Here is a 25,672-nt window from a genome sequence, read left to right as displayed (position 1 = left end):
ACAGTTGTTTGTGGGGGTAGGTGATGTTACTGTCATCTCTTGTCTTCATCCTCATTCACAGTATAATCGTTACTGAAAAGTAAAAATAGTCCTGGACAGTATTTCCTTGCCTGTGATGTGCTCTCATGTGTATTTTCTGGGCTCAAATGTGATTTACAAGTGGCAGCATAATGTAGATAACAGTTCTATCTCTATAGGCTAACACATTTGGGTTCAGATACTAACTCTGTCAATCCCTTTGATGTGTGACCTTGGACAACTGACAAACTCTCTAAACCATGGTTTCCTCATCTATATAATGGAACAGTTCTGGAAACTCACAGGTAGTGTCACTATGAGGAGAAAATGACATGACACAGGAAGTTTATAAGCATATTGTGTGGGACACTAAAAATGCTTAATATACAGGATTCCCTAAAATAGGTTGGATTTTCATTTGCCTAACAGCCTAGGAAGAGGGATGGGGCAGCCATGAACATTCTCATTTTAGATGGAGGAAGCTGAGTCTTAGAGAGTTGAAATGACTTGCTCAAGGTCAGAAATAGATTTTCATCCCAAATCCCGTGATTCCCATTTCAGGGCCCTTGCCATAGTAACATGTTTCCTTGAAATTGCCAAATATGCTCAGTCGTGTCTGACTCTTTGTGGCCCCATGGTCTGTAGCATGCCAAGCTCCTCTGTCCATGGAATTTTTCCAGAAATGGAAAGAGTTGCCATTTCGCACTCCAGGGGATCTTCCTGACCCAAGGATTGAATCTGTCTCTTGCGTCTCCTACATTGGCAGGTGGATTATTTACCCGCTAGCGACACCTGGAAATTCCAAAGAATACAAAATAAAATTTAAATTCTGAGATGCTTCCTTTTTCATTTCCAATAAACAGAATAATTTTCTTTGGAAGAGAGTTATTACTACAGTTATTACTGTATTACGTGCAAATGTGAGCGACTGTTAAGTTTGTACTGGAAATAACAAACTCAAAAAGTTGGTTTTTTTACGTTTATTTTTGGCTGTGCTAGGTCTTCATTCATGCGTGGGCTTTTCAGTTGCAGTGAGTGGACATCAAGGCTGACCAGTGAATGACAGCACAAGTGAGGTCAGTACCTTGTTAGAGGTCACCCCACGGGTGAGAGAGGAGAGGCTTTGTTGTGGTGTGCAGGCTTCTCCTTGCAGTGACTTCTCTCGTTTCAGGACACAGGCTCTAGGGCGCTCGGACTTCAATAACTGTGGCACAGGGGCTTAGTTGCCACACAGCATGTGGGATCGAACCTGTGTCTCCTGCATGGCAGTTGGATTCTTTACCACTGAGCCACCAGGGAAGCCCTCGAGGTTTTTTCCTAACCCTCTAGTCTCAGTTCCACCCCACCACCACCTATCTCCACTTTATAAAGATTGAGTGAAAATACACATCTTCCTAATCTACACAAGGTGGCATAATTACCATTCTACAGAATCTGTAAATCACACAGCAAAGCTAACTTTTTTCTTTCTTCTTCATTAAAACCTTTGATTATCTCCTCTGATATTTAACATTCAAAACAGTTTACTTTCTCTATCTTTGTTGCAACATGCCTTTCAACATCAAGTTAATAAGATACAAAGTGACATCTTTCACCCTATCACAATCTGGATCTACACCTCTGCCCTTTGTCATCACAAAGTAACCACTCTAACGCAGGCCATGTTTTCCTTTAAGCAATGTTGAATGATTCACTCTCAACATAAGTCTAGGAACAAACACTGTTAAAACTTGAATATTATGTTTCCTTGAACCTAGCTTAGTCATCACCGCTTTCATAAAGCCTCTCCTCTCTCACCCGTGGGGTGACCTCTAACAAGGCACTGACCTCACTTGTGCTGTCATTCACTGGTCAGCCTTGATGTCCACCTTGCCTTGGCTCTTCTAAGGTGGTTCCTGCTGTACCCTCTCCACCTCTAGTGCCTGGCACGACACCTTGTCCGTTGCAGATGGATTAAATATTTGCTGAACCAAGTGAGGAAACCTGTGCTTGGTATATCCCCTAAAAGAGGTGAGACTCCTTCAAGGGCTTCCCCGGTATCTCAGTGGTAAAGAATCTGCCTGCCAATGCAGGAGACGCGGGTTGGATCCCTGGGTTGGGAGGATCCCCTGGAGGAAATGGGAACCCACCCCAGTATTCTTACCTGGGAAATCCCATGGACAGAGGAACTTCACAGGCTACATAGTCCATGGGGTTGCAAAGAGTTGGACATGACTCAGCGACTAAATAACAACCTTAGGGCAATTTTTGGGCTTCACTCGCGGCTCAGATATTAAAGAATCTGCCTGCAATGCAGGAGACTGGAGTTCAATCCCTCAGTCAGGAAGATCTCTTGGAAGGAAATGACAACCCACTCCAGTATTCTTGCCTGGAGAATTCCATGGACAGAGGAGCCTGGCATGCTACAGTCCAAGGGGTAGCAAAGAGTCGGGCGTGACTGAGCGACTAACACATACACACACTTATCTGTAATACTTGTTAAACTGTGTAGTGGAAGATGTGTTGGTCCTTGGGTTAAATCAATACAGTGTGTCTGGCAAGCAAGAAACTGAAGGTTATTGTTAGGTGCTAATTCATTGTCGTACAGGTGCATGCCACTCCTTTCTCTGGTTGCTTGGTTTGACACAACTTTAATCTGAATCTGAGTGCTCCTGTCTACTTGTGGACTGCAGGATGCACCCTAGGGCTCAGCCTTCCCTGCCCCTTTCTCCATTATCTCTTCAGATCCTGGGTAACTTGAACCTACCTTTTACCTTTGGTGAACCTACCTTTTACCTTGGGTGTCACCACTAGATTGGGGGTTTCCCTGGTAGCTCAGCTGGTAAAGAATCCACCTGCAATGCAGGAGACCTGGGTTCAATCCCTGGGCTGGGAAGATCCCCTGGAGGAGGACATGGCAATCCACTTTAGTATTCTTGCCTGGAGACTCTCGATAGACAGAGGAGCCTGTAGGCTATAGTCCATGGGGTTGCAGAGTCAGACACGACTGAGCAACTGAGCACAGCAGAGCACGGCAATAGATTGTACTCTTCAGTGTCTTACTCATGTTTCCCACTCAACCATCCAAAGCCAAAAAATACTAGATTCAAAGCAGAGAGCACAGCACAAACAACAAGGAAAATAAAGAGAACCAGACCAACAAATACTGGATTTGCCTTAGAAGGCAGAGCACTGGGGATCTTGGAAAGAGTAATTTTTCAGGAATCATTTCATACAAACCAAAATGGTAGTGGCTCTAACAACCACTCCCATTGGGAGTCAGGGCCTCCCTCATGTTCCTACAAACCTGCTAAGTGACTGGGTAAGTCACGCCCCTCTCTGGGACTCTGTTTCATCAGGGAGTTAAGGTTGGACTAGTTCAGTAGTTCTGTCTTCAGTTTTACCCCAAAATGCATCTAGAGAACTTGTTGATAAGGCATATTCCATGCTTCCCACCCCCCCCCACCCAGAAACCCTGATTTGGACCTCAAAGAAGGCTGAGCACCAAAGAATTGATGTTTTCGAACTGTGGTGTTGAAGAAGACTTTAGGATCCCTTGGACTGCAAGAAGATCAAACAAACAAATCCTAAAGGAAATCATTTTACACTGTATGTTTATCTGTAACTCTGTGGCACCCTTCTCAGGGCAGAAATCTTAAAAATACCAGTCTATATACATATACTCTCCTCATAGCAAAATTTATTAAATAACTCTTTATTCTTTTCTCCTTTACATTACCAATAGTAGCCCAGTGTTAAGCATTTTAGAAAACCTGAAGAAATTTTTAAAAAAATCTTGGTTTATGCACACATGTATAAAAATATTCAGATAACCAAATATCTGCTCATTACATCACCCAGCTTTCAAGACTGCCAAAAATAAATAAATAAAACATTTGCATATCAAAAGAGAGGGCTCGGTGGTTTTGTTAAAATTCATTTTAACAATTTTAGCTAACTAACATGTGCTGATGAAATTCAAGTTAAAGGTATAGCCAGTTAACATCACAGAAAGCACTGTGTGGCTAGTAAGGAGTATTCCTTAAACAGAATCTACTTTGTGCTTCAAACACAGCTAGGTCTACAGTTTCAACAGTAAGCAGCAATAAAGATGAAGAAAACGCCCAACTTTTCTAATAACTGCTCTATCATAGAAAGGAAATATAAATGAAAAGAAAAAAGTATCACCATCTCTTCACAAAGGACATCAAAGTCAGAATGGTAGGTTTATGAAGTGCTTGGATTAAAAAATAATAACAATAAAGATCCCTGGTTAATTGCCTTTGATTTTTTAAAAATCTGAAAAACATAAAATATTTGCTTGTTGGTGTAACAGATTTGACCTACAAGCAATAACCTGAACTATCTTTTCTTCATCAAGTACTTTAACAGTGCAAAATGTTGGCGGTCTCAGCATTCAATGCTCGGAAATGCAAAGCAGGCAAAAAAACAAAAACAAAAACAAAACACAATGATTCACTGCTATGCTAGAGTCTTAAAGGTAGACAGGCAGTTTCTGATGTGAGGTGAAATAAGCAATTCAAAATGTCCATTAGCTAACGTAAGATACAGTACTGAATCTTTTGGCACAAAAACAAAGAATAATCACATTGCTACTTGGAACAATATTCAACGTGGACGAGTAGATCTCGGTGTTCGGTGGCTGGATATTGGATATTGCACTTAGGACATTCCACCAGGCTTTCATTTAACGCAGCAGTGGGACATTTTGGTGAGGTGACTTTTCCTCTGTTTTCAGTCTCCTTTTGGAAAGTGACTAATGGCTCTGTGAAGGCAAACTCACGAATCTGCTTCTGAAAAATAAGTGTCAAATGAACACGGTTTGTATAGATGGCCTACCATTCAGCAGTTGTAACTGCTCCATAGATACTCCAGTTGCTTCAGCCCTCTAGCTAGATTTTCTTCTGAATCTCTCCGGTCACTGGTATTACACTGGTAACTTATGAGGTGGTAACACATGAATGCAAAGTTGCTTCAGTCGTGTCTCACTCTTTGTGACCCTATGGATGGTAGCCTACCAGGATTCTCTGTCCATGGGATTCTCCAGGCCAAGAATCCTGGAGTGGGTTGCCATGCCCTTCTACAGAGGATCTTCCCTACCCAGAGATCAAACCCACATCTCTCATGTCTTCTGTATTGGCAGGCGGATTCTTTACCACTAGCACCACCTGGGAAGCCCTTATGAGGTTGTTATATATCACTGAAATTACCCAGGAAGTACTAGGATCAGGCATTTACATAGCAGGTTTTATTAAAATGCTTAGAGTCACATGTAAAGGTGGGCCTACGGGCAATGCTGACAAAGATTGCTAGGTTAAAGACGGGCAACTTCAGCAATAAAGAACTGCATGGAATTAAGAGCGGCAAAAAATTTTAGCAGGTCAAACAGGTTATACACAAGAATGACTAAGATACTGTATAATTCATTTGTGATGTCTCATTTTCATGTTTTTTTTCCCTGAGAAATTTAGAACAGTCAGTAACTAAAAATGAACATTTTATAGCATACTGTAAAGACGAATGGTAGGAAAATGAAGAAAAATACAGGAAAATTATAGATTCATTTGTATACTCTTTGGCTTCCTGTACTTTGATAAATAGTCATAAATAGGAATGAATTATAAATTTCAATTTTAAATATTATGATAAAAATCAATGACATAAACAGAGCCAAAAATGTATTTTCTGTCTTTTATTCATAAAGAAATTGCAAATGACTTTAAAAACTGCTTTTTTCTCTTTTGAAAACTGAGGAATTCTATTTGTAACATTTCACCCTGTGCAAATATTCTGCAATACAAGGATCATATACAAAATACGGGCTAATGGGACAGACCCTAACAGGTTTAGTCCAGGGCTTACTGTGTGGTTCTTTAGCTTCTAATTTGTGTCCAACTCTTTTGCAGCTCCATGGGCTGTAGCCCACCAGGCTCCTCTGTCCATAGAATTTCCCAAGCAAGAATACTAGAATGGGTTGCCATTTCCTTCTCTAGGGGATCCTCCCCACCCAGGAATCAAATGATCTCCTGCATTGGCAGGTGGATTCTTTACTACTGAGCCACCAGGGAAGTCCCTCAAAGCTTATTAGTAGAATGAAAATAGGTAAATCAAAACCATTTCCTCATAGAAGCAATGTTATTACAAAGGTTAATGTTTTAAAAGGTTATGTGTTCAAGTTAATCCACAGAACGTGCTTAATTCAGTATGCCTACAAGAGTGTATTAACAGTAATAGTCCATTAGCCCTAAAAGCAGCAATTTTTTTCTTTCTTTTTTTTGTTTAAAGAGAAAAGCACAATTTCAGTTCAGAATCTAAAACTGCCCTGCCTTGCTCCCTTTGTCCCCCCAGACCAAGCTCTGTTCAGTGCCTCCAGAATCACAGAGCCCAGAGTGGGTAGGGATGATCCCAGGCACTGGTAATGTTATCATTACCAAGAGGCCAGTAATGTCCCTCTGTCTAGTACTTTGAACTGATGCTCAAAGGGCAGATGCTTCAAATGAGGCAAGGGATTTGATTTGACTAATTTAAGAAACAGCTATTCTTAAACTGTATCCTTCTATTTTGGGAACTGCTTTGACATATAAATAGAAAGATGGCAGAAAAAGAAAGATGAAATAAGTTTTTGTCTAACCATTCCAGACTCACCAAGGATTCCAACTGTGTTATTTGATTTCTTGCTTTGCGGAGCTCCTTAAGAATCACATGCAATTGATGTTGCATATTTTGACGGTCAAGTTTTTCATTTTCAAAGTCTAAAGTACATGCCTGCATCTGGAAAAAAGTGCCCAAGACAAGACAATGACAGCTACTGTATACTGTCTAGTTTTCCTGACTGGATGTTTCTTTAGTATCATAAGAAAAAAACATGTTGTGCCATCAGAGCAAGAACTCCTCTGAGCACAGGGAGATGTTGATACATGAAGAACCTCTGTCCAAGGAGCAAAGCCAAAGTGTGAGGTCTAAGTGAGTGAGGAGCAGCTTAAGAAGTTGCTGGTTAGAATCTGTCCTCCTCATCCTCCTTTTTGTGGGGAAGGGAAGGAGATGGCTGTTCCCTGGTTTCAAATATACTAAAAATCTCTGGTCTCTGAGAGTAACTGGTCTCTCTTTGAGTTCTACTTGAAGTTATCAAGTAGTTCTATTAGGAACATCCTGTCAGACTACCAGCCATTTAGGGAAGAAGAAATTTTGCTAAGGCAAACATCTACCTGTCAAGAAAATTGCCATGTCACCTTAGAGAATTCGGTTTAGCCTAAAGGTATTAATGGGAATATACGGCTCGCATAAGTCATCACTTTCAATACTTTTGTTAAAGTTTTTAAAAAAACATTTTCTAGAACTTACAAATGGTTCTTCATACAACAGTGTAAACATGAGGAAAAATTCCATTTCTCAAAGGTTAAACTGAATGTAGAAGGAACCCTCATGCGTACCTGTTGTTCCAACAGAGCTACCCTTGTTTGTTCCTCCTGCTGCTTTATCAGAGACGTGTAAAGAAACTGGACCTGTAGGATGTAAATAGAACCAACACTGTCACATCAACATTTTATAGCTTGACCTTGACCTAGGATGTGTGAAAGGCTCACAAATGTCACATCTCTAACCAGGGCAACACCTGCTCTTCTGGGTGAATCCTAGCTGTGGTTGGACAGCTATCTATGCAAGCAGCTGAGCAGTACTGCCCCAGCCGAGTTCCCTGAGGCATAGACTGAATGTAGACAAAAAGCACTAAGTCGCAGTGGACAAGCAGGTCCTAACATCCACTGATATTTCTGAGTAGGATAAGAAAGCAGAGCTTGGCCTCCTCAGCCACAGAGTTGGAGCAAAATTTTCAATCATTTCTGCTTAATCTTTTGTAAATATCACTGCTCACACCTCTAGGCAGAAGTGAGCATGGTAAAGACTGAGAAGGCAAATGTTATAGACCATTTTTTCCCTCTCACTCAAATTTTGGAGGATTTTAGAAATCACTATTCTAAGAGTAGCAGTAGCTAACATTTACCTAGCCCTTTAATTTACAAAGCGCTTTCACCTTCTCTCAGCTGACCTTCACAAAAGTCCTATGAGGTGAGAAGAGGTTATAAGGTTTATTATTATTAATTTGACACACAAATAACCTGTCAGTCAGAGAAGTTAGCTGATTTTCCTCAGGCCACACATCCTTGAGGAGAGACCTGGGATAGACCCCAAATTATGTGTTTTCCATTATTTCATGCTGCCGGGGAAAATTTAATAAGTTTCTCTTGAAATAGTACTGAATTCTAATAAATCTAATGTAGTAATGCCAACATTACTGAGACAAACATTCCAGATCTGGCTATGAGCACAGTGAGAACATGGGAGGTACATAGTGAATTAACTTGAGAACAGTTCACAGTGCCAGCCTAGGAATCAACCTGGACCCTCCTCTTTCAGCTTCCCACACATGCCCACCTCCTCCTCACCCGCCGTTTCAGCTTCTCACACATGCCCACCTCCTCCTCACCCCCCCTTTTTTGGCTTCTCACACATGCCCACCTCCTCCTCACCCCCCCTTTCAGCTTCCCACACATGCCCACCTCCTCCTCACCCCCCCTTTTTTGGCTTCCCACACATGCCTACCTCCTCCTCACCCCCCTCTTTCAGCTTCTCACACATGCCCACCTCCTCCTCACCCCCCCTTTTTTGGCTTCTCACACATGCCTACCTCCTCCTCACCCCCTCTTTCAGCTTCCCACACATGCCCACCTCCTCCTCACCCCCCCTTTTTTGGCTTCCCACACATGCCTACCTCCTCCTCACCCCCCCTTTCAGCTTCTCACACATGCCCACCTCCTCCTCACCCCCCCTTTTTTGGCTTCCCACACATGCCTACCTCCTCCTCACTCAGAACCTTTGTGTCTGTGATCTCTTCATCAGGAGGGAATTCCCAGTCACTCACCTCGCTGGTGCCTTCTCGCCATCAGCTTTGTCCAAATACCATCTCCTCAGTGAGGCCTTCGCTGGCCTCAGTTTCTCTTGATCATACTACCCTGTTTTATTTAGGTACTTGCTTATGGTCTGTCTCCCTTCTTAGCATGAACTCCTATGAGGGGGTAGGAACTTGTGCTGTTCCATGCTGGTTCCTGAGTAGTTAAAATAGCCCCTGACACTTAGTAAGTACCATGAAAATTCTGGATTATGAACCATGGAAAACCGTGCTGGTTAGACTCACCCGAGATAACAGCTCCTCAGATCTTTTCTTCTCTTCTTCAAGTTTTTCCCTGGCAAGATCATTCTCTTCCTTGAGCCTCTGTATTTTCTCTGTTTTATGCCTGTCATCTTCTAGATGTTGTACATCTGCCTTTCTTTGTGAACACAACAGTTGATTTAAATCTTGCACTTCTTTTTGGGTTTCTTCATATTTTCTTCTAAATTCACTCAGTTCAAAATTCAGCTGAGTTATGGTTTGTCGTTCCACTTCAAGATCTTTTTTTGCATTTTCCAAGAGATGGTTATAATATTTTTGCTTTTCTTCTTGAAGATAACCTGTGACAAACACATCATGGCACAAAATAGGTAATTTTACAAATTACAAAATAGGTAATTTTCCTGAAGAAATAAATGTAAATATGTCTCTGTAAGCATGATTGCATTTTTTCCTCATCTTCAAAAATGAAGACTCAAGAGACAGGGATCATGGTTGATGTTTGACAGAACAAGAAACAGAAGTTCAGGTATACTACTTGAAGTTACAAAATGAATAGATAGAAGAATCAGAAACAGTAATAGAATTATTCTGGGGGGGGGAATGTCATTAATGTCTAAAGAAAACAAACCAACAAATAGAGACATTAATGCATATACCACTTTGATAAAACACAGAGAGAGAGAGAAAGAGAGAGACAATAAGAGAGGGAGACAGAAAAGAAAAATCATATTACCAAAGGAAAAAGCTAGACTTCACCCATAATTAAAAACCTACTTTTATGTGTAGCAAATTTATACAGGCAATACAGCAGTAACTTTGTCCCCTGAGGGATAAACAGTTTTGAATTCTCTAGAGACATTCCTTTCATACTGTTTTAGCATTAGCTTCATTTTAAATATTCCGATGTGAAGCTCTGAGATTATGAGCCTTCTCTTTCTATAATTCAAGGCTCCAGTGCCAGTGGGGCTGTCAGCACTTAAATGAGAGCCTTGCACAGAGCTTGGCTCATCACCCGGAACTGCTGCGTCTATTTGTAAAACGAGGATAATGATCCTTTCTGCCCCTGCTCTTAGGCTCTTGTGAAACTCAATGGAGATCAGTGTCAGAGAAGCTACAAAACCTTTGGCAAACAGCATCACTGATAAGAACTTCACCTCAGTTCTAGGGTGAGATTCAAATGATTGAAGGATCATGTATAAAAATGTAATCTTTCTCCTAGAGTTGATATGAATAACTGCTAAAGGGAAGCGGAATAACAAGATAGTCACTGACAAGGCTAGCACCGGGGGAAATGAAGCTGGAGCAGGACTTTGAAGGAGGGAAAGGATTTGCAAGGTGGAAAAAACCTAATGTGCCTGCAGAGCTGCAAGATCCCTTTACCCTGTGCCTCTCGCCCTCTGGTGTCAGAAAACAATGGGAGATGAATTCAGAAGGTTGGCTAAAATGGGATTTCTTACTTCAAGGCTAGCAGACTTGCTCTTGTTTTACTTTGTAACACAGATCTATAAGAATCTAAATTTGATGCATCTCTCTTTTTGGAAAATGTCAGGCAGGCCAACCCAGAAGAACATTTTTACACCAGTACCTTCTGATTCAGTCTTTTTTGTCTGCTGCGGGAGTGTCTGAGGGGCTGTTTCCAGTTTCTGTTCCAACTCAAAGATTTTCGCTAGAAGCGCTTTCACGTAGGCCTCTCGCTGCTGATCATACACAAGCCACTGCTGATTTTTCTCCAGAGCCTCACAGTGCAAATGAAAGCAAATCAATAATCAAAACCCAAACCCTTCAGATGGATAAGAGACCACACGGGACGCAGTCTTTTCCAGCACATAAATACTCGATGGCTCATATCACAGAATGATTCCAGGCATCACTGTAAAGCTTTCCACACAGAGACACATTCCAAGGCCACACATCTTCAGAATTCCAAAGAACATGGCCAAGTCATGTCCACACAGAGTTACGTTCATCTGTCCACTGACTCTACAGTTTGCCTCATGTTGGTGCCCACATCATTCTCTGTTAACAGAATGTCTTTGTGGCAGAGGTGGAGGTGCAGTGCTCAGGTACTCTTTCAGAGGTATTTCCACCCACCTGAGGGCTCTGCCTGCGGGCTCTCCAAGGGGTGGACAGAGGCTCTGCCAGGCGTGCATCCTGCTCTGGCAGTGCCGCCCCCGCCCGCCACCCCGCCTTAATCCTGGGCCTTCTTCTTCCTTTCACAGATGTGGCTCCCCAATAAACTGCACTGCTGACTACTCCATCTCGTGTTTGCCTCCCGGAGAATCAAACTCAAACATCACCCTCTTTCTTTATCACCGGTTTTCATCTTTTAAAGCTCAAAAATCCCCAAATGGGACCTTTCATCTAGTTTGTATACGGGTTCAGGAACTCAGTTGTTTTAAACACATACCTACATATTTTAAAAACTTATTTTACCAACCATCATTAGCTTTTTTCTGTGTTTGCTTTTTCAAATAGATTGTGCATGCTTAGTCATTCAGTCGAGTTCTACTCTTCATAATCCCATGGACTACAGCCTGCCAGGCTTATCTGTCCATGGAGTTTTCCAGGCAAGAATACTGGAGTGGGTTGCCATCTCCTACTCCAGGGGATCTTCCTCACCCAGGCATTGAATCCATTATCTCCTATGTCTGCTGCATTGCAGGCAGATTTTTTTATATTAAGTTCCTTGAAGTGGCAGACCGTGTTCTTCCGAAAGGACTCCCAGCTTTTGCATACAATGTATAGTCAAGAAATTATTTGAATGATGGACAATATTAATAAAATAAGCAGTGTCTATTTAAGTTAGCTGGTAACAGAGAAAGTGGTTTACCATTACTGCTCATGTTCACTTTTCATTTCAGTTACATCTTTCCTACAAAAACCTCGCTATACTTTACCAGCCACCTAGCATAAGTTGGAAAATTTTAAAAAATCTCATCTACATTTTCTGTGGCTCATTCCACCTGATCTGTGGCAAGATATTAGCAAATATTCACATAAGAAGCTACATTACCTTTAGTGGATAAATCAAGGTAGCATATATGGACAGGGGTGTATAGGTTTATGAAAGGCTTTAGTATGCATTTTATTTATTTATTTTTGGCTGCACTGGGTCCTCGTTGTGGTGCATGGGCTTTCTCTACTTGCAGAGAGTGGGGGCTTCTCTCTAGTTGTGGCGTGTGGGCTTCTCACTGCAGTGGCATCTTTTGTTGCAGAGCATGGGCTCTATGCTCTCAGGCATTAGTAGTTGAGGCTCACAGGCTTAGACACCCCGCAGCATGTGGTATCTTCCCGGACCAGGGATCAAACCCATGCCCCTTGCATTGCAAGGTGGATTCTTAACCCCTGGGCTACCAGGGAAGCCCAGATTTATGAAATTTTTTAGTGAAAAATTCTACTGATATTTTGATTGTTTTTTTTTTTAAATTTTATTTTTTAACTTTACAATATTGTATTGGTGATATTTTGATTGTTAACTGGGACAAATTCATATATACTCTGACTCTAACTCTCACTGGTCTTAACCACTGGATCCTTGGAAATTCAGTCAAAGGCAAAGCCTGCCAGGGCTGTACACAACTGCATAAACACCTCCCCCTCATCCATACCCCTGTTTTGCCAGTAGCAGCAGGACAGAAATTCAAGTTGAAAGCTAGCAAAGAAGATTCGCCTGTCAGTAGCAGAGGGAAAACGAAGTCTTGAAATGCTTATACTTTAGCACCAAAATGAGATATTACAACTCTTCTCCCCTTTCCAATCGAAGTCTTCCATCCAAGAGCATGGAAAGTGAAAGCTGCTCAGTTGTGTCTGACTCTTTGAGACCCCAGGGTCTATATATAGTCCATGGAATTCTCCAGGCCAGAATACTGGAGTGGGTAGCCTTTCCCTTCTCCAGGGGATCTTCCCAATCCAGGGATCGAACTCAGGTCTCCCTCATTGCAGGCAGATTCTTTACCAGCTGAGCCACAAGGGAAGCCCAAGAATACTGAAGTGGGTAGCCTATCCCTTCTCCAGAGGATCTTCCCGACCCAGCAATCAAACAGGGGTCTCCTGCATTGCAGGTGGATTCTTTACCAACTGACCTATCAGGGGCTGCCTCTTTTTTTTCTATGTTTCTGGGAGGCTGAGGAAATAAGTCTCAATTACTACTTGTGTAAAGAGAACATGCACAGCTAAATCTAATGTCACAGGCGTAAAATGTTAAGGGCCCCAGAAGGAGGTACACACAGTGATACTAAAACCCCTTCGCCAATGGCCAAGCTCATTGGTAATGAGCCCTCTGCCTGTGCCACTTGTGCTAAGACTTGCCTAACACAGAAGTGTGAGTCACTCTGTCATGTCTGACTCTGCGACCCCATGGACTGTAGCCACCAGGCTCCTCTGTCCACGGGATTCTCCAGGCAAGAATACTGGAGTGGGTTGCCATTTCCTTCTCCAAGGGATCTTCCTGACCCAGGGATTGAACCCAGTTTTTCCATATTGCAGGCAGACTATTTACCATCTGAAGCCCCAGAGAAGCCAAGACTCACATGAAAGTTACTCGGTCATGTCTGACTACTTGTGACCCCATGGACTGTAGCCTGCCAGGCTGCTCTATCCATGGAATTCTCCAGGCAAGAATACTGGAGTGGGTAGCTGTTCCCTTCTCCAGGGGATCTTCCCAACCCAGGGATCAAACCCAGGTCTCCCACATTGCAGGTGAATTCTTTACCATCTAAGCCACCAGGGAAGCCCAAGACTTATCTACCCCCACAGAAATACCTGCTTGAGCAGTGGCTCACTGTTGGATCTTGGTAATTTGGGGATTTATAAATCCTCACTTGGAGGCTGATTTCCTCATCAAGAACAGTGAGAGGAGACACAGGCCATGACCAATAGCTTTAGGTCAATTAATATAATGATCGCTTAATATTTTGAGGCAAAATAGCTATAGCTAGTAAGTTCAGTTCAACCTCTTCGTCTATCCCCCGAAGTGCTAAGTTATTTTAATTATATTAATAAAAGAATATTTTAAAGCTTCAGGACAACACTTGCTGAAACTGAAGCTAGGTTCCCTTAGGCTGACATTAAAATTGTCCACAATCTGCCACTTCCCATCTCTTCAAAGCACAGCCTGGCCTTTCCTTTCCTTCACTGCTTCCTTGTTGTCTACACAATAATGCACACCCTCTGTGCCTCTTCCCTTCATGCAATCCCTTCCTATGTCATCTGCCCACTTAAATTCCACATTACATCACGTTCCAGTGAGTCCAGGCTTATCTCTCAAGGCTCCTCACCATAACTCTCCCTATCAAGCTTCCCCTCCTTTGAAAGCAACTAGTGATTTTTGTGTGCATTCAGTCTACTTGGCATCTTATACTCATGAACTCTTGATTACTTCCTGATGATACTTCTTATCTTAACTATACCCTGAGCCCTCTGGACAGCTGGGCACAGGCTTGTTTAGATATTTTATTTCACAGTTCCTTATTTGTGTTTCTGTACCTAGAAGCTGCCTGATAAATGTTTGTGAATGATGTTGACAACATGGGTGGAGAAAATGCCTGCAAGAACCAGAAAGCCGTGTAGACCTAGACCGGAGTTTGAGAGTGTTCACAGAAGGGAGGAGAGAACAAGAAGGAATCTAGCAGTTCCTTACACACAGTAGAACAATACATTTAGTGATTCAAAAAGAATAAAACACTTTCAAAAATCTATTACTCATTAAGTAATGCATGAAAATGTAATCAAAACATCTTGTCATAGAACTATCCTAACTATTTCTGTAGTCTTACAAGTGCATAATATGTATCCTTTGTGTCATAATTAATCCTTGACCTGGGGGAATTAATTATTATCAATGATTAAAGTGTGGCAGCCAGGAGGTATGAGTTTTTATCCTTTAGGGCTGCCAGAAAAGAGATGGCACAAATACAAAGTTCTTAACAAAAAAGCTGCTTAGTGTAACTCAACTGAAGTAAAACATACGTGTGTGTGTGTGTGTGTGTGCGCGCGCTAGTTGCTCAGCCGTGCCCAACTCTGCGACCCCAGGGACTGTATGTAGCCTGACAGGCTCCTCTGTCCATGGAATTCTCCAGACAAGAATACTGGAGTGGGTTGCCATTCCCTTCTCCAGGGGATCTTCCTGACCTAGGGATAGAACCAGGTCTCCCACACTGCAGATTCTTTACCATCTGATCCATCAGGGAAGCCTGATTCTAGTAAATGTGCTGCCAAAGTGAGGATGAGGCATTATTCTAAAGGACCACATGATGGCGATGTTACTTCAATAAAGTAATAAACATTTCTTTACTCCTGATCTCAAGGACTCTGTGTCTACTTTCATTTCTTTATAGAAGCAACAAAAAGTAGATTTGATAGCTGTCAGTGGATGTTGACATTATGAGTTTTGCATCTTTAGAGTCTTCCTTACATTAGTTATCTCTTCCAGCTTTGTGTCTCTACACATTTGTTAGACATGCATTTATCATGTTCACCCAAGTTATCAATAAAAATACAGAAGTAGGTAAAGTGAAGCTGTGGGGAATGCCATGAAAGCTCTTCTTCCTGCTTTGGCAGGGATCCATTAAATATTTCCTTGGGCAAAAACTCTAAGAGATTGAAATGTTAGCCTATATTGAAAGAAGAAAAAATATGCATCAATTGATAAAACTAGAACACGGATGGTAGATTAGAAGTATTATGTCCATGTTAAATTTATTAAAGGTGGTATCTGTATGGTGGTCATGTAAGAGTATCTTCATTCTTAGGAATATACATTGGAATATACAGGCTGAAAAGGCTATATATATATGCAACTATTTCATGGTTCAGAAAAAATATTATGTCTGTGTGTGTATGTGTATGTGTGTGGATAGGTGTGGGGACTGAAAGAAAAAGTATAAAATGGGATAAAATGCTAATGAGTTCAATTTTGGTAAAGAGTATGTGGACTTCTGTGTACTATTTTCCATTCTTATAACTTTTCTGTAAACTCGATTTTTTTCCAAATTAAAAATAATTATTATTTATCTTCAGTAATTCTGTTTAAAAGTCAGTTTTGTTTTTTTTTTTTGGCTGCACCATGTGTCTTTACAGATCATAGTTCCCCAACAGTGGATCAAAACCATACCCCCCTGCAGTGGAACCCTAGAGTCCTAACCACTGGATCACCAGGGAATTCCCTAAAAATCAGATTTTTTAAATCAAGAGCAAGAAACGCCTATTAAAACCGACATTCAGTTATTTGATTTTAAAGTTACTGACCAACTGGATAATGATTACAGCATTGAAAGTGAAAGTCACTCAGTTGTGTCTGACTCTTTGTGACCCCATGGACTGTCTGTGGGAATTCTCCAGGCCAGAATACAGGAGTGGGTAGCCTTTCCCTTATCCAGGGGATCTTCCCAACCCAGGGATCGAACTCAGGTCTCCCGCATTGCAGGCAGATTCTTTACCAGCTGAGCCACAAGGGAAGCCCAAGAACACTGGAGTAGGTAGCCTATCCCTTCTCCAGGGGATCTTTCCAACCCAGGAATCGAACCAGGGTGTCCTGCATTACAGGTGGATTCTTTACCAACTGAGCTATCAGGAATGCAATTACAGCATTAACTCCATGTAATTATTTCAAAATATGAGCCAGATCTAAATGATAGCTGAGGAATGACACAGCTTGACCCTAAGAGAAGCAAAATAGATTTTTAGGACTTATTTTAGCCTAACAAACACTGATTCTTAAACAGGTGGGCAAACTTCTACAGGAAGTTTTGTGGGAGCTCTGCAGAGGGTATAGGATTAGAATGGCTGAGTCCTCCAAAGCCAAATAAAGTGACGGTGTAGACTCTGAGGAGTGAGATTTCTCTTTCCCTGCTCCTCAGTCTTCCAACTATAATTCTCCCCCTGGTCCGAAAGATCTGCTGAGATCCCAAAGGGATAACCAGAGCTTGACCACCTCTCGCTCCTCAAATGTAAGTTAATGGTTCTCACAGAGCAGTCCTCAGACCACCAACAGTAGCAGCAGCACCTGAAGCTTATTGGAAATGGAGACTCTCAGGTTCTACCCCAGACTAATCATCATTACATAAAAATAACTTTAGTTGATATTTGGAGTAGTTAGCACTGCTGCTGCTGCTGCTGCTAAGTCGCTTCAGTCATGTCAGGCTCTGTGCGACCCCATAGACGGCAGCCCATCAGGCTCCCTGGTCCCTGGGATTCTCCAGGCAAGAACACTGGAGTGGGTTGCCATTTCCTTCTCCAATGCGTGAAAGTGAAGTCGCTCAGTCGTGTCCGACTCTTCGCGACGCCATGGACTTCCGTCCATGGGATTTTCCAGGCAAGAGTACTGGAGTGGGGTGCCATCGCCTTCTCCGAGTTAGCACTGAGAAGCCTAAAAGTTACACATGGGTTTAAGAAAACAGCATCTATTTTCAGGCACTTTGCTAAAAGAGACACTATAAGATTCAAGAAACTTCACCAGATTCCATCTAGTCATTCTTTCCAGTTGTCTAAATGCTGGGGATAATACATGACATACAAAAAACTTATTTTGATAGTTCTTTAAGAATTGTGTTTCTTCTTTATTTTAGCTACCTCTAGATAAATTACTTTGAAAAGGGTACTCTAGAACCCAGTTATACAGACACTAATGATTTAAATTCTTTTCTTGAAAATCAAATAGGCCTCAAGGTATGCCTGGTATGTGAGATAAAACAGGACTCTTAAGAGCATACTTAGATCAGGGTAGACATGCCAGTAATATTTCTGGAATCACAATATCTACCTATTGACCCAATAATTAAATCAAGAATTTCATACTTTGCATATCTAACCTTAAAATTTGAAAAAATACACTGTGACTACTAGTCCTATGTCCCCAATTTATTTAATTTTCAATGCAACCCACCAATCCATTTAAGATATAAGTTTGGAATAATATAGCTAACTTCATATCCGATTCTAGGAAAAAGAAATATTGAATACACAAAGAATGTATTTCCTTTTCAAACTAGGAAAGGAAATCCTGTTTCTAAAGGAATAATTTCAAACTAAAGAGGATATCTAGCATGGGTAAACAAAAAGAAAAAATAATACATATTAAATTATATTACTATAATAAAATTATTGAGCAAATTAGATTTAAGTGGAAACGGGATATTGTTGAGTTATTTGGTAGAAATGGATGATTTATAGCCTAAAGATTTCCAAGGCTTTCCTAGCCATACTTACAGGAACTGGCCCTCTTGAATGCCTGGAAAGAGACTTAAACGTGGTAACCCAGAGAGATGATCTCAAACCATTCATTTCTTCATCTCCTCAAAAGAATTTTTCAAGCTACAGCATTACTGTTGTCAATTTCCATGAAATTTAATAATAAAGGAATGAGTCCTCTTTAGCCATAACTTAATAAAATAAAAACAAACTTACATCTTTCAGCTGTACTTCCATTTCATGAATATTACTCATTGATGAATTGAAGCAACTTGTAGCCACAGTCTGTAAGTAAATCAATATTAGTTAACATAATAATTTAAGAACATAAGTTTGCTCATTATACTTACCTTCATAATAAGACAGTATATTTCACATACATCCCAAAATCCAGAACTGGTACATGCCAGGTGATGAGTAGCAGTGCGGAATTAAGATGTCCTGGAGGCCTCCTAAGCAGATTGGACACCCTGAGATTTCGTATCTCATTTGATATCTGATGTCATCTGGACCCCAGAATCACCAGACTAGCCCTCAGTGGATATGAACAGCCCTCTGATTTTCACCAGGAAACCAAACCAAGCAATTGGCCTATTTAAATGAAATCCCGAAAATATTAAATTGTCAAATAAAAGATAAATTTTGTTTTCTAGAATTTATTTATATTCAACATTAGCAATAGTATTAATTAGTATTCATTCATATAGAACTCAAAATTTAATTTGTCTCCTCCTTTTTCTTCATTTTTCCAGAGGGAATAAAAGAGGGGAAGTAGATGGTAAGTCGGTGGCTCAGATGGTCAAGAATCCACCTGAAGGACATCCAGGTTTGAGCTCTTGAGTTGGGAAGACCCCAGTATTCTTGCCTGGAGAATTCCCTTGATGGAGGAGCCTGGCAGGCTACAGTCCATGGGGTCACAAAGAGTCAAACACGACTGAGTTGACAACACTTTCATTGTCCAGGTGGTAAGGTACCAAAGCTAACCAACAAAGCTCATAAAAAGCTGCATTTCAGTCTTTTAACAGCTCTGAGGAAAGAGACTTGTGTGAAGGATGGCAAGAAAGCTCAAAATATATATTTTCTTCTCTAGAGGTGCTCTTTTCCCCCTCTCAATTTAGTCCTTCAGGTGGAAACCATGATAGAGATAGTTCATCACATTTCTTTCCTTTTACCCTGGGCACACTGCAAACCACATCTCCCAGCCTTCCCTGTAGTTAGTGAGGTCATGAGACTGAATTCTGTCCAGTGGAATGTAAGCAGAAATGAGATATGCCAATCCGAAGCCTAGACCCCACAGGCTACCCCAGTTCTTCACATGCTCTCTAGCCCACAACTGTGTATAAAGGATCTGGTGGAGGACTGCACTCTGAGAGATGAGGGAGCCACTAGAAGGAAGGAACCTGGATCTCTGAATGATTCTGTTGAGCAAAGCCTCCTCCACTCCAACTTAAAATAAGCTGTGACATGAGCAGAAAAATAATCACTTGTTGTATAAGACTCTGAGATTTGGAGGTCAGTTGTCAGGTGATTAGATATGCTGACTAGTACAGAAATTAACAGTGAGTATCCCATAGTGATTATATGAATACATTTTTAAAATCATCATTTCTACCAAGATTTATATTTCCATCTTCAAAAGTACAGAAACTAATTATTGAGCTTTAAGTAAAAGTGAAAATGAAGTCGCTCAGTCGTGTCCAACTCTTTGCAACCATATGGACTGTAGCCTGCCAGGCTCCTCAGTCCATGGGATTTTCCAGGCAATAGTGAAGTGGGTTGCCGGTTCTTCCTCTAGGGGATCTTCCCGACACAAGGCTCAAGCCCACATCTTTTGCATTGGCAGGCAAATTCTCTTAGAGTAGGAAGCCCCACTCTAAAGGGGAGATAAAGTACAAAGACCCTTAACATCACTGAAGCATTTATTTGAAAGCAATAGATTTTCTTCTGTAAGTAAGTTTTGGTCACTCAGTGGTGTCCGACTTTTTGCAACCCCATGGACTGTAGCCCACCAGGCTCCTCTGTCCATGAGATTTTCCAGATAAGAATACTGGAGTGGGTTGCCGTTCCCATCTCCAGGGGATCTTCCTGATCCAGGAATCAAACCCAGGTATCCTGCAATGTAGGCAGATTCTTTACCATCTAAGCTACCAGAGAAGTGTCCTTTCTTCTGTAGGTAGTGTTAATAGCTGTAGTATTAGTATGATTCATATGTCCAAATTTTCAAGAGAATCAAAGGTCTGATCAGCAAGAAACTATTTATTTAGCACTATGGTGGCTCAGATGGTAAAGAGTCTGCCTGCAATGACTCAGGTTCGATCCCTGGGTTGGGAAGATCCCCTGGAGAAGGAAATGGCAACCCATTCCAGTATTCTTGCCTGGAGAATCCCATGGATGGAGGAGCCTGGTGGGCTACAGTCCATGCAATCACAAAGAGTCAGACACAACTGAGCGACTTTCACTTCACATGCCAGGCACCCTGCTAGGTTATTCACATATATTGTAACATTCAATCTCCAGTACTCTTATCCTCATTTTATTGATGTGCAAACTGAGATTTAGGAGAGGGGTCTGGTGAATTCTAGCATTGTTTCTAAGGCTAGAGAGGTAAAGGAATTTGTTTAGACTCACACAGCTCGAAAGTGGAATCTGAACTCGGAGCTGCCTACCCATAAATCCATGCTCTTTCTACTACACTAGTGACTCTAAAACACAAGACGGGAGAAAAGCACACTTGCTGTTTTAATTGGGTACCTCAAATATGAAAAATAACCAAAAAATGAAGCCATTCTTCTCACAATACAAACTACAGAAAAAAAGAATTCAATAAAATCTTCCTGGCTATTGTAGACACACAGCAGAATCTGTATTCTGAATATTCCCTTGGGTAAAACAATGGTATGGTCAGTGGAGGCAGCTATATTACCTATTTCTGCTTATAGAGAAGAACAGGACTATGGAAAAAAAAAGAGTAAACCTGTTAGTATACTATACTGTTTCACCATTTGACAATCATGTTTTAACAAACCCATTCTTCATAAGAATTACAAACTGTATTAGAAAAGATTAAAAAAAATCAGGTTTTAAAGAAATTAGTACCTGCGATAAATGAAGAGTATTGGCTTTGCCTTCAAGTTCAGCAAGCCTTGCAGTTGTAGCAGACAACTGTTTCTTCAACACATCTGTCTCTTCAGACAAGGATTTCAACAGCTGTTCTCTTCTTTCAACTTCCTTGGTTTTCTCTTCCAGCTGTTCAAGCAATGCAGTACTGCTGTGCTTGGCTTTCAGCTGGTCTCTGAGTCGCTGTATTTCTTTGTCCTTCTCTGTGAGGCGATAAACATTCTTCTCTCTCTCAGCTTCAAGGACTCGAATTTTCTAGATATAAACTAAGAAGAATCTTAGAACAAGGCCAGGTCAAACACAAAAATAAACAGTACATTATAACAAGCGTATAGGATGTATTTATTATGTATCAAGTCAGCATTATACCAGATACCAAGACCAGAAAAATGCTCAGAGAGCTCATAGAGAATTAGACCAATACATTAATGCAGTATGATAAGTGCTGTGGTTAAGATATATATAAAATAAACGGGACATGGACACAGAAAGGAGAGACCATCTAGAAAGCTAAAGAAGAGCTGGCTCTCACCTGATTATCTGCTAATCATTCCCCCATCATGCCAATTCTAGTCATCTTAATGGCTAAAAGTTGAGTCACACAAAGAAATACATGCTCACTGATGAACTTGAAGCAACAGAATTCAGATATCACAGAATGCTATAGCTGGATAAAAGTACATTCATAAACTTGCTTTTTGTTAATAAATGATTTGGTATCAAATCTAGAAGGTGATCTTCAAGAGAATGTTCAACATTTTCAAGGATTGGAAAGTTAAAGAAGGCATGTTAGTTAAACTTGCTGGCAAAAGGGAGAAAGCACTAATATAGAGATGATAGAAAAAGTAAGTAAAATGGCTTTACATGCTGACAAAGGGAAAAAAGCTTAACAGTTATTCAAATAGAAATGGGGACATAGAATTGGATGCTTGTGTGAAAATGATGAGGGGATTTGTAGTTGCCTACTAGCTTAAGACAAGACAGTATTATGACACAGTACCAAAGAGGCCAATACAATTCTAAGATTTCAATAGAGTACAGCATCCAGATTAGAGGAAATAATACTACTGTTTGAATCTGTGTTTGTGACTGTGTGCAATCCAGAAGCATTAATTCAAGAGGGACATGAATACCAGAAAAGTGTTCAGGAAAGTGACCAGGATGAGAAAAAGCCAGTAAAGCTGAAGAATATGGGGCTGGCTTATAGATAAGTAAGAGGAAGCAAGATTTCCTTGTATATCTGCATGCATGCATGCTGTCACTTCAGTCGTGTCCAACCCTATGGACTGTAGCCTGTCTGGCTCCTTTGTCCATGAGATTCTCCAGGCAAGAATATTGGAATATCTTTACATGCCCTTCTCCAGGGGATCTTCCCAACCCAGGGATCAAAACCCCATCTCTTAAATCTCCTGCTTTGGCAGGTGGGTTCTTTACCACTGGCGCCATCTGGGAAGACTTGGACACCTGAAAAGCTGTCAATTGGATTAAAAAAAAAAAAAAGACTTGTTCTATGTAGCTTTAATGGACATAACTAGAACAAACTGGTAGAAGTTATAGGAAGTTTAATTTCAATTGATTATAAAGGGATTTTGACAGCCCTTGCTTGTCAGAAGTAAAATGAACTGGAAAGAGAGCTCTAAGGAAACTACTAGATTCTTTCACCAGATTACAAAATAATCTTTATGTCTAAGAATTGGTGATAGATCATTTCTCCATGCTTGAATAAGAATTCACCTCAATATGTGTTTAAACAAATAATAAATCATTTGGTTTTATGATGTGCCTTATAAAGTAAAATTTAAAGAAATCCAATGGTATTATTTAGCACGGATAATTTGTTTTCTAACTATGAAAAATAAAAGTACTCTTGCAAAATAAATTGAACTGATTAAATTTTAAATCCTTCCAGTTCTAATATTCCTAACTCCTTTTCAGACTATGTCATAACAAACTGTAAATTAGGGAAATATAGTTTAACAAAACACAAAATGCTGCTATCTGTAATGATTTTACCTTAAAAAAAAATCTGAAAACAAATATTACTTGTAAAGTAGCCAAAATACATGATTAAATGGGTTTTTAAACCTTCATGCTAAAATCTAAACCCCAAAGGTGACATGATTAGATTTGTTGTTTACATTTAGTGAACATAAAAACTAGATTATATCATATACTTTCTCATCTCCCATAGTAAAGCTTACTACAGTTTAAAAGGTCTTACCTCCAAAAGTTTGTGTCTGTCTTTATCAATCAGCTTTCCTTTTCCACTTGTGATTTCATCTACCGATGTTTTTAAAGCTGTTATTTCTCCCCTAAATTTTTCTAATGCAGTTTCTGATTTGGAGTTACTAGGCTTTGGTCCCCATTTACTTTTAATTAAATCTTTGGGATTTCTGGAAGACATCTCTGAAAGTGCCTGTAAAAAGAAATCTGAGTTTACAAGGTCAAATCTCAGGTTTGAAAAGATCTAATAACCTATTTATTAAACAGAAGAACCGTTCTATATAAATAAAAGTGATACAGTGGGGTATGGCTTCTAGCTTGCTAACAACAATATATATATTTTAAATCTGGGTGGTAGATGCACGGAGGTATTCAATATGTCAACCTGTATGTCTGTGTTTGTGTAGGATTCTCATGTGTGTCATACTTCAATAGAAATGTTTCATTTAAAAAAAAAATAGAGGGATAACCAATGATTAAGCCGTTAAATGAAACCTGAAAGTTAGATTACAAAGACAAATTTTACTCCAGAATAAAAAGCCAATGACAAATAATATAATTCTGAATAAATGGACATTGAAACATCATTACCTGACATAATGGTGTGTCCTCTGTTTGAGAAGATAGGCCTAGTTCAGTTCTATCTTAACTGTAATGTTCAGAGAGCACAGTGGGCAGAAGTTAGAAGAATTCAGTATGAGGCATTTATAGGAAAAAGAGACCCAATATTCAAAGAATTCAGGAATGGCAGGAATTAAGAACAAGAAGTAAGGAGAAGCTTTGTTGCTAAGTCATGTCTTACTCTTTTCTGACCCCATGGACTGCCTACCCAAGCTACTCTGTGCATGGGATTTCCCAAGCAAGAATACTGGAGTGGGTTGCCATTTCCTTCTCCAGGGGATCTTCCCATCCCAGGGATCGAACCTCTTCTCCTGCATTGGTAGGCGAATTCTTTACCACTAAGCCACCAGAAAAGGTTAGCCCTGGAATTCTGTCCATTCTAAGGTGAAAGATTAAGATACCTAGTAGAGGGCACAAAGCATCTATTACAGGCCACGTCTTCTACAAGTGGAGGCAAATCTACAAAAACCTTCACATAAGACCTCCAGTGCGAAGAGAGGCAAAGAAAACTGCAACAACAGGCACCTTTCTTCTCACTTCTGAGGTGAAGTTTGTAGAATAGACATTAAAGTGCTTGCTAATCCGCAAAATGCTGTACTAAGGAAAGGACTTGGCCAAGTCACTAGAACTCCCTGCGCTTGTCTAAAAGAGGATGATAACACTCACGGCAGAGCTGAAAGCGGGGATCCAATCGGCGACGGCCTCCCGGGGACAGGCACAAAGTGAGCGCCAGGGAACGGCGACTGGCTCCAAGGTAGGCAGAGATTGAATCCCAGCCAACGCGATCTCCCACTGATCCCGCCTCCCCGGCGGTCACGCCCGGCCTCAAGGCTGCGGGTCCAGGCCGCCTCCGCCACCCTCCGCGGTCGCCTGCCCGCAGCCAGCCAGCACCTGAGGCGAAGCGCAGCGCTCGAGTCGGCCCAGTCACACCCTTTGGCGCGGGAGCTGCTTCCGGGAGTTTGAATCCCGCGGCTGCGGGGCGGGGGACGTCACTGCCGGCGGGGCGAGGCTCTCCGATTGGCTGCGGTCTCCGGGGGCGGGGGCTGGAACCTGAGTGAGAAAGGAGTGCGGGACATAGCTGGGCTGCGGGCGGAGGGGTGGAGCTGAAGTGGAGAGGATGGTGCCCAGGCCCGGAAGGCGTCTCCCGGATCCGCCAACGTTTTCTGGGACTTTGTCAATGCTTTTGTGAGGTCTCAGACCTCAACTCAAGATTTCTTTGTGAAGAACTGATTTGTGTTTATCTGCTTTGGGGCTGAAGCAAATTAGAATGCTGAGAGAGATAAATCCAGTGACTGAGAGCTGGGACTAACTCGTTCTGCGTCCTTGAGTTTGATTCGCCCT

General features: G+C 41.2%; 1 protein-coding gene across 2 annotated transcripts; it reads right to left on the bottom strand.

The window, feature by feature from the left end:
- Positions 1–299: 299 nt before the first annotated feature.
- On the bottom strand, positions 300–25,304 carry CEP55 (centrosomal protein 55). Of its 2 annotated transcripts, none has more exons than XM_061402825.1 (9): positions 24,998–25,304; positions 23,709–23,903; positions 21,467–21,742; positions 18,587–18,655; positions 10,770–10,920; positions 9,209–9,522; positions 7,449–7,520; positions 6,664–6,789; positions 300–810 (listed from the first exon to the last, which is right to left on the bottom strand). In XM_061402825.1, exons 2-9 carry the CDS (start codon positions 23,889–23,891, stop codon positions 790–792), a joined length of 1,212 nt encoding a protein of 403 aa, XP_061258809.1. In that variant the 5' UTR covers positions 23,892–23,903; positions 24,998–25,304; the 3' UTR covers positions 300–789. The 2 variants fall into 2 exon arrangements, with proteins under 2 accessions (XP_061258809.1, XP_061258808.1); XM_061402824.1 differs by lacking the exon at positions 300–810 and adding an exon at positions 3,697–4,811 and having other exon boundaries at positions 24,998–25,302.
- Positions 25,305–25,672: the final 368 nt, after the last annotated feature.

Source organism: Bos javanicus, chromosome 26 (assembly GCF_032452875.1).
Source record: "Bos javanicus breed banteng chromosome 26, ARS-OSU_banteng_1.0, whole genome shotgun sequence".
NCBI lineage: Eukaryota > Metazoa > Chordata > Mammalia > Artiodactyla > Bovidae > Bos > Bos javanicus.
The sequence above is the reverse complement of the archived record's forward strand: the minus strand, read 5'-3'. Positions and strand labels throughout refer to the sequence as shown.